This window comes from Aptenodytes forsteri, unplaced genomic scaffold (assembly GCF_000699145.1).
Source record: "Aptenodytes forsteri isolate BGI_AS27 unplaced genomic scaffold, ASM69914v1 Scaffold155, whole genome shotgun sequence".
In the NCBI taxonomy this organism is placed as follows: Eukaryota; Metazoa; Chordata; class Aves; order Sphenisciformes; family Spheniscidae; genus Aptenodytes; species Aptenodytes forsteri.
The window spans coordinates 8,513,376-8,528,075 of NW_008794446.1; the positions used below are offsets into that span (position 1 = coordinate 8,513,376).

At 43.0% G+C, this 14,700-nt stretch overlaps 1 protein-coding gene across 1 annotated transcript in view; it reads left to right on the plus strand.

The window, feature by feature from the left end:
- Positions 1-14,700, plus strand: part of ATP8A2 (ATPase phospholipid transporting 8A2) — a 294,058-nt gene that overhangs the window by 269,318 nt on the left and 10,040 nt on the right. Inside the window, exon 34 of the mRNA XM_019474848.1 lies at positions 183-287. Within this exon, the coding sequence (XP_019330393.1) occupies positions 183-287 (105 nt within the window). The remainder of the gene's footprint in view (positions 1-182; positions 288-14,700) is intronic.

The window sequence follows — 14,700 nt, forward strand, 5'->3', positions numbered from 1 at the left end:
ACTTTGCAGGTATTGTGAACCTGGATTGACATCCATCCACTGTGCCTTATTTCCCAAATCATTCAAGGGAAAGCCCTGCGCCTCTCATCTGAGAGGTAAAATTGGGGCTTTGTTGCAAAACAAATATTCATGTGGCTTTTTTGTTTGTTTGTTTTTCTGTTTGTCTTTTCCTTGTGGTACAGGGCCAAGCATACCTACCATAAAACTTTGCTGGAGCAAGTTCAGGAGTTGGAGACGAAGACAAGAGAGCTGGGAAAAGCCATGCTTCGTGATAGTAATGGAAAGAGGTGGGGCAAGCCTATGCTAATGTTTAAAACAGACCCTTCTTTTCCTCTCCCCTCCCTATTTCTCATTCACGATTCAAATCTGATTCCAGACAGAGTAAGAAGGCTTCTCTCCTGTATTATTAATTTATTGCTGTTCCTTTTCATATGTCTGTTGCCCCCACTGAAATCAGCCCTTCCAGTTCCACTTCTGCATTATTGCTGTGAGGCTGTATTAGAAACTGCTGCTCAGTCTCCTGCCTGGTAACATGTAGTGCTATTACCTGGCCACTGGGCCAGACTGTTTTTGAAAGGACTTTGTTGTATGTCATTTAAAAAATAAAAAAAAATCTGATAACCATGTTGGGGAGAGAACTGTCTGCAACTCAGGATATGAAAACAGTTAGACTGTAGCTAAAAGGAGAACTGACTAATGCAGTGTGCCCTACAACTTCATTCTCACCTAAGGGTGGTTTTATGCTGTTGCTTTTTTTCCACTGCAGCTTACAGGCCCATGCTTTCAGGGTTCTCAGTTTCTCGTTGTGCCTCTCCCTTATATCCACACCATATGGACTTGAACATATTGCTATTATTGAATCTTTCATTGTAAAGGGAGAGTATGTGTTGTGTGGGAACTTTTGTCTCTTCTGAAAGGAGCTAAAGAAAATCATAGTGAGGCTTTTGCATCCAACAGTTTCATTTACCATCTCAGAATGTGGTTCTGCATCAGCTGGTCGGAAAAGCTCCCCAAGTTCAAAAAGGTTTTAGAACTAACTCTTCTGTTCTTACACAATATGGCACCACATGACTTGCTAAGAAACTACATGATCATTAAACTGGATTTTAGCAAACCTTATAAACTAGCAAACTGAGTGGAATGGGGCTTTTAAAAGATTTTGTTCTTCTGGGGCAGGGTCATTCTTTGAGCCTTTGATGTCTATTCTAAGGTAAGCTAATTGCCATATTGTAGCTGCTGCTAAGACGAGCGGATAGTAGATTTTTCAACTGAACTTGTGAGTTAATAAGCACTATTTTTAGGGAAAATTATCAGGGAGTGAGTCTACCAAGATTATAGTAAACTGAAAAGCTTTAAAAAATGTTTGTGTGAACTTTAATGTGTTTATAAGATGTCCTTAGTGACCAGAGTTCGCTTCTCAGAGGCCAAGACAAAGTAAACACAGTGTTATTGATTAAGATCACTTCAAAACACTTGGTATGCTCATTTTTTATTTTGAGTCGTTTTTCTGCCGTGACTTTTGGATCCTACAAAACACAGTTTATAAATTGTGCTCACTTGCAAAAGTCACAAACTGCACATCAAACCATTTAAAAAGAAAACGCAAACTTTGCAGCACTGGCAACAAAGGCAACCTTCTATGTCACAGTTAAAACCAACAAAGATGCCTGAAATCAGGCATTTAATTAAAAATGGGCCTTCTTTTTAGAGAGCTGAGCAGACACTTTGAAGTCAGTTGGAGCCAAAGCGCTTGGTACCAAAATCAGGTCAGCGTCCCAGGCAAGAAAGGTGTAACTTGGTGTTGTGAGGTGCTGACTGATAGACTGATTAGATGCCAGGCAAGTGTAATCCAGGCCAGCAGAAAACTGGCTGTTCCCAGGCACGCGGCTCTGGTAGTATGAGCCCCTTGGCTGTTGCTGTGGTTCTTATCCATGCATAGGGTGTAAAGTTGCATTGGTGTTGGTTTGTAGCATTTGTGTTTTCCTGCCGGTATTTAGTGCCAGTTATCAACAGCCAGAGAGGAGAGTGAGTCAGCTTTTTGCCTGATGAATCTCTGGGTTGCAAGGCGGGTTGACATACTGTTAATAGTGAGAGAGACAGTTAGCATTTGATCTGTTTATGTGTGTGTGTGTGTGTCTCCAAGAACTTGATGGGTTTCTTCTCTGTTTACACACTGTCCTGACTTTCTGTACATTTAATGGCCATGTTGTAATTCATTCATATGCTACATGTTTTCATAGCCTTTTATTTTATTGCATTCTCACTGCAAACTCTTTCATCTGTATTCCTCCTCCATATAGCTTCACTTCATTCTCGAAACGCTTGCGTGGAGATGATGTAAGGAATCCCTTCTGGCCCTCCTTCCCATTCTCCCTCCCCCCTTCTTTCCATGCATTTGTTTGTTCTCCTTCCTAATTGCTCCCAGATTTTCTGGGTGGTCCATCTGTGAACTAGATAATGGTAGAGTGCCTCTGCCTGCTAGGAGCTAGTGTGCTGTGCCTGTGATGTGGCCTCCTGAGTGCTCTTCAGAGTTGTTCTGTCTTTTATCTCTTTTGTTTGTCTCCTGGCTCTTTCACACCTGTGCTTGTCCAAAGGGAAGGGTGAGGGTGGGAAAGAAGCAGAGTGGGAACTTTCTGCAGTTACAGCCTCTCTGGTTCATGTTCTTTATTTTTTAAAAATGTCCTTGAAGCCAGTGGAAACAAGTGCTGAGACACATGTGCTGCTCTCCCCTCCTGCCCACAGCTCCATTGCTCTTGGGATATTTCTGGCAATGTGACACTATGCAGGAAGGGGGGAGGTAACCGGAGTCTCCTCACTTCTAATGGAAAGTGGAGAGCTGCGTTAAAACTGCATGGGTCCGTCCGTCACCTCCAAGTAACAGTGTTAGCTCTTGGTTGGAAGTGTTCCTGAAAACTTATCCATTAGGAGTTGGTTTGTTCAGGCAGCTGTGGAAGATAAGCTGGCTGTCATCAGGGTCTATTTTCCTGGCCCACATAGTGGACGCTATTTTTGTTCAGTGTTTTTCACAAACAAACAACAAAAAATCACACCCAATTACAGATAAGAGGAGGATTTAGGGAGCTAATTGCTTTTATCCTTGCCTAGACCTTAGACAAAAAATGAGGTGCAAGATCTGAATGTTTAGGATTAATTTGCTAAACAAAAAGCAACTCACAAAGCCCAGAAAGCAGCGAGTGCATCTAGACTTGCACAACAGGGTGCCAACAGTTTGCTGTGGTTCAGCCCAGTTTCTGTAAAATGTGAGCAGGATTGTACCTGGGTCCTCGCTGCACTAGGGGAAGGAGTGCTGGGAGATCTGCATGTGCCACTTGATACCTAAATACGCATATCCTGTCTTAGAAGGTGTTCATCCTGCCAACTGTTCTTGCTAGACACATTTTTCCAAGTTAATAAAAAATGTCTTCGCTAGTGCTTGTTACATCCTTCTGAACTTAGCCCCTTTGAACAGTTTCTAAAATTGAATTTGCTTGTATCAATCTAAAAAAGCAGGTGCAAATTTTTGCCTTACCAGTGGCAGGGAGCAAACAGCAAGGCAAGTGGTAGATCAGGGAGTGTCTGGTCTGTGCAGGGAAGAGTGTCAGCACCCTGAGCACTACAGCTGGGTCCCAAAAACTTTGCAAATAACATTAGAGTGATATGCTTGGAGATTATATCAAGTGTATTGTTTTGAGCTGTAAAGGGTCATGTTCTCATTTCTCTGTATATCTCATTTGGACAGCTAAAAACTTATTTTTTGTGGAAGCTGGGATGATCGCAATATCAGATGATTCCAGGAGCAGGAGATTTCATCAGGGGAAACAAGTATCTGGAAAACTGGCAACTCCAGAAATAGCTTGAGAAGCAGAGGAGGGAGTGTGCAGTAAGGGGCTAGTGATGGATCCCATGCCATGCTCGCCTGCCTGCTTGTGGAAGATGAGTACCTGTGCTTGCCCTCCCCAGCCTGGCACCCAGCAGTGCTGGGCTGGACTCCAGCCCAGCTGCGATGCGAGCAAGCCTTGGTGCGGGAAGGGAGAGGGGCTCCCTGGCACTCTCATGTAACAAAGGGCAGGATTTAACACTAAGTTTACATGAATTTGGAGAGGTGAGAAGGGCAGCTCCTGTGCCAAAGCAAACATGGACATGTGGAGACACCTGCCCAGCAGACCTAATCACATTAACATGCAAGATTTACAGAAAGAAAACAAACAGTTTTTCTACAGGTTTGTGTTCAAAAGCGGCATTCAGTTCAGCTGCAGAGATTTTTCTGTCTTTAAATAAGTTTACAACTAAGTCTTGGTTCATAAAGGGCCAAATCTTCAAGTCCTCATTCACTTTTCACTCTATCTAACCTCTCATTGAAGTCAGCAGGAGTTCAGGTGGAGTAAAGCCTGATTAGGGACCAAAGCAAACTTTACTTTGGAAACCCATGTCACTTTATTGCTCCGCTGGCCAACTAATGGAGAGCAAGCAAAGCTGTGCAGCACCCTCTTTGCGACAGTAGATTTCCTGTTTCAGAGGGTTTCTCTGTCTTGGAATTGCCAGAGAGCTCCCTTTTGAAAGTAGCTTTTCGGTTGTTTTTCTGTTCTGTTTTTAACAGGTTGGTGGCTGGGATTAGAAGATTATTTGATACTGAAGAGCAATGTAGCTTTCACAATTTACATTCTTTACAAGGAGCTGAAGGGCCTGTCTGGAGTGCTGCAGAAAAGTGCCTGCATCACTGAAATACTGGATTTCTTCAAATTATTCCGAAATCTGGGAGGCAGTGTCTTTTCTTTAACAAAGAGAAGGGAAGTGACTACAGAACTAGTGAGGTATAGCTGCGAGCGACAAGGAAGCACTTGCAGTGTGCTTTTTACACAACATTTTTCAGTATGCCTTTTTACTCCTGCTGCGTTCAGATGCCTGCTGCCACCTCTTTCTTTCATCTCCATTTCATAAAACAAATACTGTTTTTCAGTGTACCTAAAACAGAGTGGGGAGACTGTGGGGAACTGCTGTCTTCAACAAGGAGACCCGCTGGTGGAGATTCTCTTTCATTTAAATGCTTTTCACCAGTCTAACTTTGTTGCTTTAGTGAAACACACGTGACCACCTCTCACCCTGAGAGTGAGCCATCTTATTTATCTTAGCCTCGGTTTTATTTGGTGGGTGAGGGCAGATGTCTATCTCATTTCAATAGCTGTGTGAACCGGTGGGTAATTGGTGAGCTGACACAGGTATGCGTGGAGACTTGCCCACTCCACAGGTCCCTGGGGAGGAGCAAGAGGAGAACGTGGGAAACCTGACTCAGGCTTGTGGCTGTGCATGGAGCCGAGAGCAGCAGAGCCCTCAGCCTTGAGCCAGCAGAAGCAGAAATGGTAAAACAGACTTAAGTTTTCTCTTAACGAACCCATGAATGAGCTGAGGACCTGATCTCATGGTTCCTGAGGAAGAGGTGAGCTTTTTCATTAAGATCAAGAGAAACAAGGCTTGAGCTCATTATATTTCAAAGCACTTTGTCCCTTCATTGATGCATTTCGAATTACATCCACTTGAATAGGGAGACCGTGCCAGTAAGGCCCCTTCACATCAGCAGGTACAATGAGTCTTATCTGAAACAAACTGTCTTGTATTTTCAACTGGTTAAATGGCATTGGATGTTTGGAGCCAAATTCTTGTTTCATGAATGTGTTGACTTCAGCGTATTTACTCAGGATATGCATGACTGTGATCTGAATCCCTCCCATCCAGTGCAGCTGGGCGTAAAATGAGGTTGAAGAGGGGAGAGGTGTACTTTGGTTTTGAGGTTTCAGAGTCTTTTTATCAATTTTTCCAGATGTTCTTCACACCATTTCTGGGAAGGGAAGGCGAGATTTCTCCACCAGCGTACACAACAAAGTGACTGGCATATTTATGATTTTTCCTTGCAGCTTTTCTAGTAAAAAGATATTAGACTCCTTTTACTAGCAAAAAGCACATAAAATGATATCAATGTTTTTTTAAAAAATTCTTTGATTCCATATGGTAAACATTCATGTATGGTAGGTGGAAAATGCATAATTTTGTTTTATTTTACACTTGTCCCGTTCTCTCTCCCTCCTGTCCCATATCAGTAAGGAATCATCACATTATTTCCTCATTTTAATACGTACTGTAAATTTCCAGCATTTCTAACCCCCTATGTGTGAGGCACTTAAAATTACTAGGTTTGATTTTGCTCCGAGTTGAGCAGTGGGGAGGCCATGGGGTAGAGGTGGGAAGGAGCAGAGGGCAGAGACGGTTTCAGAAGCTGGCCAGAGGGATGAAGGGGAAGTTATGCTCCCACTGGCACTGGGGACCCAAGTGCCCAGCTGCTAGCACAAACCAGTTGGAGCTGACATGCCCCTTCTCTGGTGCAATTAATTATTTCACACCCTGGTTGTGCCTATCGTGTAACGTTGAGGGAGATCCAGTGCACAAATAGGGTTAAAACCTGGTGACCTGGAGAAGGATTTAGAGCTGTGATCAAATCTGCTAGCAAAGTCAAAGTTGATAGAGGTACAGTATCAGCACAAAGGCCAAAATGAAGCTGTAAATTGAAATGAAAGATTAGAAAAAAGAGAACACAACATGAGAGTTAAAACTGATTAAGGGGCCAATCTCTCTGATGCCTAATCCTGAGTTACTGGTTTGGGCACCGGGGATCTCCACAGGGAAGAGAAGAAGAAATCTTCCCTCCAGGCTGCACAGCAGGAGAACTGCTCCATAACAACTATTCTAGCCTAATGGCTTCAGCAGTCTGCCTCAGCTCCTCCGCTGGCTAACCCTGTTTCAGAAGAGGGGCAGGACAGCCTGCATTCATGTCTCTGCTTCGTGGCAAAGAATAAAGTACTAAGTTACATGTAGCAAGGACAAGAAAACCGAAGTTGTACTAGATACTAAATTTTTAGTGGACAATTACAAAATACTTAAAAGCTTAAAGAAAAGCAATTTGTTTTTTTGGAGATCAACCAAATGTCCTGGGCTTTGCTCTAAATTGTATCCAGACACTTTCAAAGTTCATCAGTTTTTGTTGTTGCCCTGAGCTGCTGTTCTGCTTTTTTTCTCTAAAGGAAGAAAAAAATGATAGGAGTTTAGAGTTTTTGAATACAGAGTTCATTTTAATTTTAGTCCAAGTATGTAAGTGGACTTTTTTTTTAAACCAGAAAGTTTGGATTAAAAAAAAAACCAACAAAAAAACCCCAATGAAACCCAAACCAAAAAAACCCACCTTTACATAGAGACCAAGCATGGAAAACCTCAACCTCCAAGGTGACTGCTTCTGAAAAAATGAGTGAGTAGGAAAAGAATGTAGTAATTGCAACTGTATTGCCACCTTATCTGTAGAGGATACAACCAAGCACCCACTAGAGTAAGTGCAAAGTGAGGCACTTACGGACAAGAAGTAAACAGCACTGATACCAAAATGAGGATAGCTGAAAAGCAGCAAGCCACACTTAGCCTTTTCTGCTTCTCAGACGTTTAAATTGAGGCAATTCCCACATTTTGGAAAGGCTGAAGGCAAAACTGGGCAGCTTCAACTTTATGTTGTTAGTTGGCTTCGGGACAGCTGACAATGATGCCTGCCCTCCCCATGCATAAATACATGCTTAATGTTTGCAGGGCTTAGAAATGGAAGGCATTCTAAGCAGAGAGAGATCTCTCTTATTTTCTTAGAGTTGTTGCTTTTCAGAGAGATGTGATGTTTAGTGTCTGCTTTTTTTTAGATGGTATTTTTAAAAGGTGCTTGGTAATACTGTCTTCTGTTCAAAGAAGTAGTCTTGGAAAGAATTTTAGGAATAACAGCCTCAAAAATGAAGGCTAGAATGGATTGTCCAAGTGAATTTAGGAGTCAAAGGATGGATCTGTTTGCCTTTTCTGACTTAGGACATTGTTAATAACAAAAGAAAATGTGAATCATCCTTGCTTGTCACCAGAAGGAAAAGCTTTGTCCTGCTTTTAGCCATACAACTTCAAGGACCAACTTGAAGAGGATTTTGTGTGCTTAGAGTGGAGAATTTGGTCCCAGACTCTACATATAGTCCGGGTGTTACATACAGTCCAGGTGCTGCACACAGGGCTGGCTGAAGCTTGCGACATGCCTTGGCCTCTGTCTGCCGTTGCAGGGTGGTTCTGCCGCTGGCACAAGGTGATGTGGCAACGTGGGTAGACTTGCATGCACCTGACATGGGGCCTGCTGCTGCACACTGGCTGCAGGCTCTCCTTCATGCTGGGATCCTGCATTCAAACCTCTGAGATGTAATGGGAAAGGAAAGCTGCTGTTTTGGTGAAGTAGCACACTACCAGGCCAAATCACAAGCTGTAACAACAGTGTTTCTCCAGGGCATTGGCGAGGGTCATGGATCCATGGGGTTTTGTTGATGTGGCTGCAGGGCTGGCTTAAGAGTTTCCCAGACCATTCCTTACCAGCTGTGATCATATTGGCCCATCTTTGCCCTGTCTCCTCAGTTGGATCAGCTCAACTGTTTGTGGGTCCATGTGATAAATGAGCTGAAGGAAGAGGAATGGTGTGGTCAGGTTCTCCGACCGACTGGTAAGGGCAGGAACCGCTTTAGCCATCAGTCACCACAAAGGATGTCCATGGAGCTGCCGCTGAAGTTGTGTGACATTCAACCTTTTCACATCCAGGCAGGATAAACGACTTGCAGCCGTCTGAGCTGAGCTTGGTACTGCATGTTGCAGGCCTGGAGAGCTCACTACTACATGGCTGCTTTAAGTATGCTCCAAATCAGTCTTGCAGGGCCACACATCCAGATACATTTGATGCTTAACAGACAAACATTTGGCTGGATAATGTCAAATATAACTCTTAAAGATAGAAAGTTCCTTAAATAGTTGCCCCCTATCTAGGGAAAGGGAGTTTCTCCTCTGTGGCTGTGACATGTACTTGGGAAGCAGCTGGAGGGGAGCTGCTGCGTTAATAAGGCCTGGAGATGTTATACCATGGCAGGGCATAAGGCCTCCAGCTTCCCTGGAGAGCTGGCTGTTGCTGAACCCTCAGCAAGGACTTGATACTCCCTGAATCCTGGTTGTCTTGGTGCAGGAGTCACCTCTGATAGGTAACTTCTTGCACCTCTCAGCCTGCAAGTGGCACAGGCCATGCTTCTGTCTTCATTTCCCTGTGGTTTGTGCCTGGTGACCCTTTGGTCTTCTAGCCATGGTCTGGGTTTTTGTTGATGGCTTGCTGAGCATTTACAGAAAAATGCAAAAGGAGCAGGGATTTGGATGTCTATTTCAGCTGGATCCTGGGTGATTAAGGAGCAGTGTGTGTAGACGCTGACTCTGCAAAGAAAATGCTGATTTTTGTTTTATTGTTTATATGCCTCAGACGCTTCCTTGTGAAATGCTCCGGAGATTTCCTTTGATTACACTGCAGCTTCATTATCAGTAATGCCTGTTTGGCTTTTAAATTAAAAAGACCTCCTACCCTGATTGACCTCGTAGTAAAGCATTCCTGCAATCCAATGCTAGATAACCAAAAATAACATCTCCCCTACAGTTGCTACTTTTGCTATTTTGTAGGGAGGTAATTCCTCTCTGCGATATCTCCGAAGCCCAGAGGATGGAGGTATATTTGCTCACTCAGCCAGTCAGGCCTTTCTTCCAGAGCCCTGGGTTATTCTGGGTATTTGAGCATACAGAATTGTGCTGAACCCTCAACATTAGTGTGACTTGCATTTGAGATGATTTGCATGCTTTAATTTTGAATTCCTGGTCTGTAAGAATGTTGTTTTTACGTTCTCCTTACGCCAAGTCTGTGTTAGTTGTCATCTCTCTGCCCGCTGCATAACTCTAACAACTCCCTTATGTGAATTCAAGTAATGCACTTGAGTCTAAACTAAAAGAAAAGTTAAACCGAGGCCTGCAGCTGTGCTGGGGGAATGCACTCAGCCAGCAGGGAGTATCTGAGGAAGAAAAATAGGTCTCCTCTGGCCAGTTACAAGGTGTGGCCACAGACTCTGCCTGGATTATGGTACTCTTTATCCACCAGGACCATGACTGATGCTGTAAGCCTTTAAGCAGCGTTATGCTGCATGAAAGGTGAGAGATGGAACTTGTGAATAAATCCTCAGGAATACTTGGTGTGTCCTAGCAGCCGGAGAGGGATCCGTGAGTCCCCTCTGCCAGGTCATACTTGGGGAGAAGTCATAGTGCTTGAACCTCTGGTTCTTCTTTAGAAGAAACTTAATGGAGTTCGAGAACCAAGAGACTGAAATGAAAATCAACAATCTGCTTGTAAACGGTTTGGTGATTAGGATTGATCAAAGCTGGAGAAGTCTGTTTGTTTCAGACCTTTTTTTCTTGCTCTTCATATTTTATGTTGATGTAACTTCTGGTGACAGAAACATGTCAACAAAGAAACAGCAAACTTTCGCGTAAGTAACTGTTTGGAATGTATGGAAGACATCAATTGTTATGTTTTAATTCTAAATTTTAAAAAGGGAGAGAAGAGTATCCTCTTCTCCCCTCAAAATCTAATCCACAGCTAAAGATGACAGGGACAGAAACTTCCTGATCTTTTACCTTGTGTTTAGTCACATTGGATATTTTGCAAAAACAACTTCCTTTCCCTTCCCTCCCTGCTGTTGCAGTGCGAGGACAATGCATGGCAAGACATTTCTTCCAACAGGAGAGGAACGCAGGCCAGCCAGGGCTTCTCAGGCAACAACACGTTTAATAGAGTATGTGACAGTGTAAGGAAAGAGGCTGAATGAGGGTTCGTCTACTGCTCCATTTGAAAATGCATATGGGTAGGAGGGAGGCTGTGGAGTTAAGGGCAGAATTTCAGCCTAAGCTTTGGAGGGTTTTCTGTTTTAAACCAAGCTATACAATGATTTACCTGTTGCTAAATGCTGCGGCAGCACTCATAGGATAGAAGAAACAGTGACACTGCACCTGCAGGCAGTAGGGCGAGGGGGTTCATAACTATTCAGATGACAGGAAAAACAGCTGCATACTTTCTTGTCCTCTGGGCTTACCCATGGATGGACGTATTTTGCTTGCCCTCTGGGCTTACCCATGGATGCTGGGTATCTTGTACTGGAGAGCCATGCGTCTGCCACAGGTTCTTTGTGTGTTTTTAAGGCACAGAGATAGCAGCTGTGCTTCTGTGTTTTATTTGTGTCATCTTTAGCAGCCCTGGTAAGTCTTCACTAGTAGTTCAGTTCTTCCTTCTAGAAAGTGGAAAAGCAGAAACAAAACCAAATCATTTCATATGTGTGCATCTGACTGAATTCTGAATAATCCAGAAGGACAGCAAGTTAAAACAAATGGCAACTAAGTGTCTTTGCCCATTTGATGTGCCATGCTCTTTATCTCCTCTAGTAAATCATAACAAAACACAAACTCATCTCTTAAGAGTTCAGTTCTTGTAAGAGAAGGGGTGGACCTGGATTTTTTTTTTTAACTGGGCTATGTGTGTGTTTTCTCAGGGAAGAGCCAATTTTGAGACACCTGCATCTGCTTTAACCTTCCCTTCTTTCTGAGCCCTGCTTTTGCCACCAGCCAATTAGTGGACTCAGGAGGACATTCTGGGTCAAGCTATACCAAGTACTGCAAATCCTCATTAACGCTAATTAGTGCTCAGTAGGTTAATTGGTGGTGAAGCTCATCTTTTTTTAATTACTTCAGCAAATGAGCCAGTGGGACCTTGTGGTCAGCTTTGAATTATTCTGTTTGTTTTGATGCACCTCATTTGAATGTGTAAAGCCAGATGTTTGTTGCCTAGATTTAAGGGCTGTTTGCTTTTGTGAGGGATGAGAAGAAGGGAACACAGAAAAATAAAATTAAGGTCTCTGTTGACAGCTTAGAGCAATTCAGATATGAAAATGGAAGAGTCATTTTATTCATGGAATGGAAAATATTGTTAAAAATGTTAAAAAACATGTTGCCTTTAGTTTACCTTTTGGTTTGTCATTCACTTAATAAATTCGTGTAATGTTGTTAGCACAGACTTCCAGGCAGACAGAAATCATCTTGACCCTCTTAGGAAGCCATTGCAAAGGTATTCCTGGCACAAGGTATTCTTTATTATTGATAGCAACTGAATCTGGTTTCAAATGACTTGAGTAATGACTTTCTTTAATCCGTTTTTCATAGTAACCTTCCAAACTGGGACATTTTTTATAGTTTTTGTTCTGAGCTACTATTTGTTTTGTTTAGTTCAAAGCATTTTGTCTGTGCCCTTTGTCCTTCATACAATTACAGATAGATGGTGTCTCTCCCTTTCCCCTTCTGAGGTCACTAACTAACCAACTTAAGCATATTTCACTGTCACTTTCCAGGTTACTGACTCCCATAAGGATGTCTGGGTTTGTGATTTCTTCCATTCTGACGCTATTTCTGAGGTCCTGAGTATGAACGCAACTATATTCAATATTCAGAGTATGATCTCTTATCCTTTTGCCTCTATGCATCTTAAGATGCCATCCTTAGATCCTGTGGGAGGGCTTAGGCACTGGCCCTGAGTCACTGGAAAGCAGAATTAACACTTAAAATCATGGCTAATACTCGGTATTGGTTTACAAACAATATTTCTGTGAGCAAGGCCTAACCTGGTGCCTGCGAGTCTGATGTCCTCATTAGTTTTGCATCAAGGTCTGAGGGAGACTGAGAATTTTTCACTTTGCTATCTATTTGTAGCAGACAAAAACCTTTTCTGAAAGCAGGGACTCAGTATCAGTGCAAACACTTTAGTTAAGAAACCCACTTAACTTCCCTTTCCTTTCAGGGCTTGTACTGGGAGATCTAATATCTGTTAATAAATCAAATACTCATCCATTTCAGAAGAGCTGTGTTGCATTTACCTCTGTGTATTAAGAGCTCATTTTATAGTACTTGACTGGTCTTGACTTGCAGTCTGTTTCATCATTGCTTGTACTTAAACCACAAATGCTCTAATTCTTCCATGAGTGTTTCTTTCTCTGCATAGGTACGATCCAATATAATTTCCCAAATGGGAAAATCAGATGTGCCTTCAGTTTTGAAATTGTTGATTATAATTAGCAATATCAAAGATAGTCTAGCTTTGGCTTCCTTAGAGCTGCAATGTGTCACTCATGTTCAGAAGTCCCTTGACAGCATACTTTCCTCCACGCATTGCACGTAGAAGCCTGAGGAGCTAACCGCTATTGGCCTGTAGCAGATACCATAGAATCATTTAGGTTGGAAAAGACCCTTAAGATGATCAAGTCCAACAGTTAACCTAGCACTGCCAAGTCCACTGCTAAACCGTGTCCCTAAGCACACGTCTTTTAAATACCTCCAGGGATGGTGACTCAACCACTTCCCTGGGCAGCCTGTTCCAATGTTTAACCACTCTTTCAGTAAAGACATTTTTCCTCGTGTCCAATCTAAACCTCCCCTGGCGCAGCTTGAGGCCATTTCCTCTTGTCCTATTGCTTGTTACTTGGGAAGAGACTGACACCCCCCTTGCTACAACCTCCTTTCAGGTAGTTGTAGAGAGCATTAAGGTCTCCCCTCAGCCTCCTTTTCTCCAGGCTAAACAGTCCCAGTTCCCTCAGCCGCTCCTCATCAGACTTGTGCTCTAGACCCTTTGCCAGCTTCGTTGTCCTTCTTTGGACACACTCCAGCACCTCAGTGTCTTTCTTGCACTTCATCTGTTGCTGTGTGGTAGACAGGCAGGCAGATGAAGAGTTTATTCCTCATGCCTTTTGCTGCTGTGGTTAATTCCATTCTTAGTGTAAGAATTTCATGGCAGACATTGCGTATTTGTCCTTCAGAACAAATATTTCTGATCAGTTCAAGATTCCTTTTTTAAGCCATCTATCTAAAACCACCTTCCAGTTTTCCTACTGAGATGGGAAAGATCCTACCTGTATGTTCTTCTTTACCTGCAGAATATGAACAAGTATTCCACTTCTGTCATTCACAGGACAGCAGTAGATTCAGACAGTGTTTTGCTACGCTTACCAGTCAGTGGACTTACAAGTTAACCCAGCAGTCCTCCGCAATCAGTGGGAGGTTGCACAATACAGCATCGCTAGTTTGCACATGCAGTGGCAATGATTGATTCTGCAGGCTGTCAACTTCGTAAGCCTGTTAAGGTTACAGAAGTCTCATGTCTTGCTTCATGAGTGCCATCCCCTTACCTGGTGATTCTTTGTGGTACATGCTTTCTATTATGCTGCCTGCTTTGAGCAGTTGGAGACTTCTTTGTGTATGTACTTGATTGTACTTGTACTTCTTACAGCCAGCTGGTCTTTGGGTTTTTAACCAGTTGGATCTTCCAAGATTTTTAGAAGCTTCCATGCTGTAACCCTGGTTTTAGTGGAAACCTGTGATCCTTTCTTCTTTGAACACATGCAGATCTCGTGATCCAAGAGCTCTTAAAGATTGTTTGACACTCTCAGTTGGTATCTATAGTTTTGCTTCCAAATCTGTTATCAACTTCTGTGTTATATTGAGGAAATACTACTGACTGCAGGTGGGGAAAGCAACCTGGCATATCTGTTGCAGGTGTGATTCTGTGGTGCCACGGGAAGGAGGGGAAGAGACCAAGTGTCTGAAAATGCTGAGAGTTTGTAAAGATTTTAAGGAGGGGTCCATGGGCTGTACAAGTTTCTAGTTCAGGTGTCTGAGCTTAGAGACCACAGGAAAAAGAGAAGGATTCCTCCCTGTCTTTCGTGGACATCTCATTATGCACCAAACAGAGGACTGTGA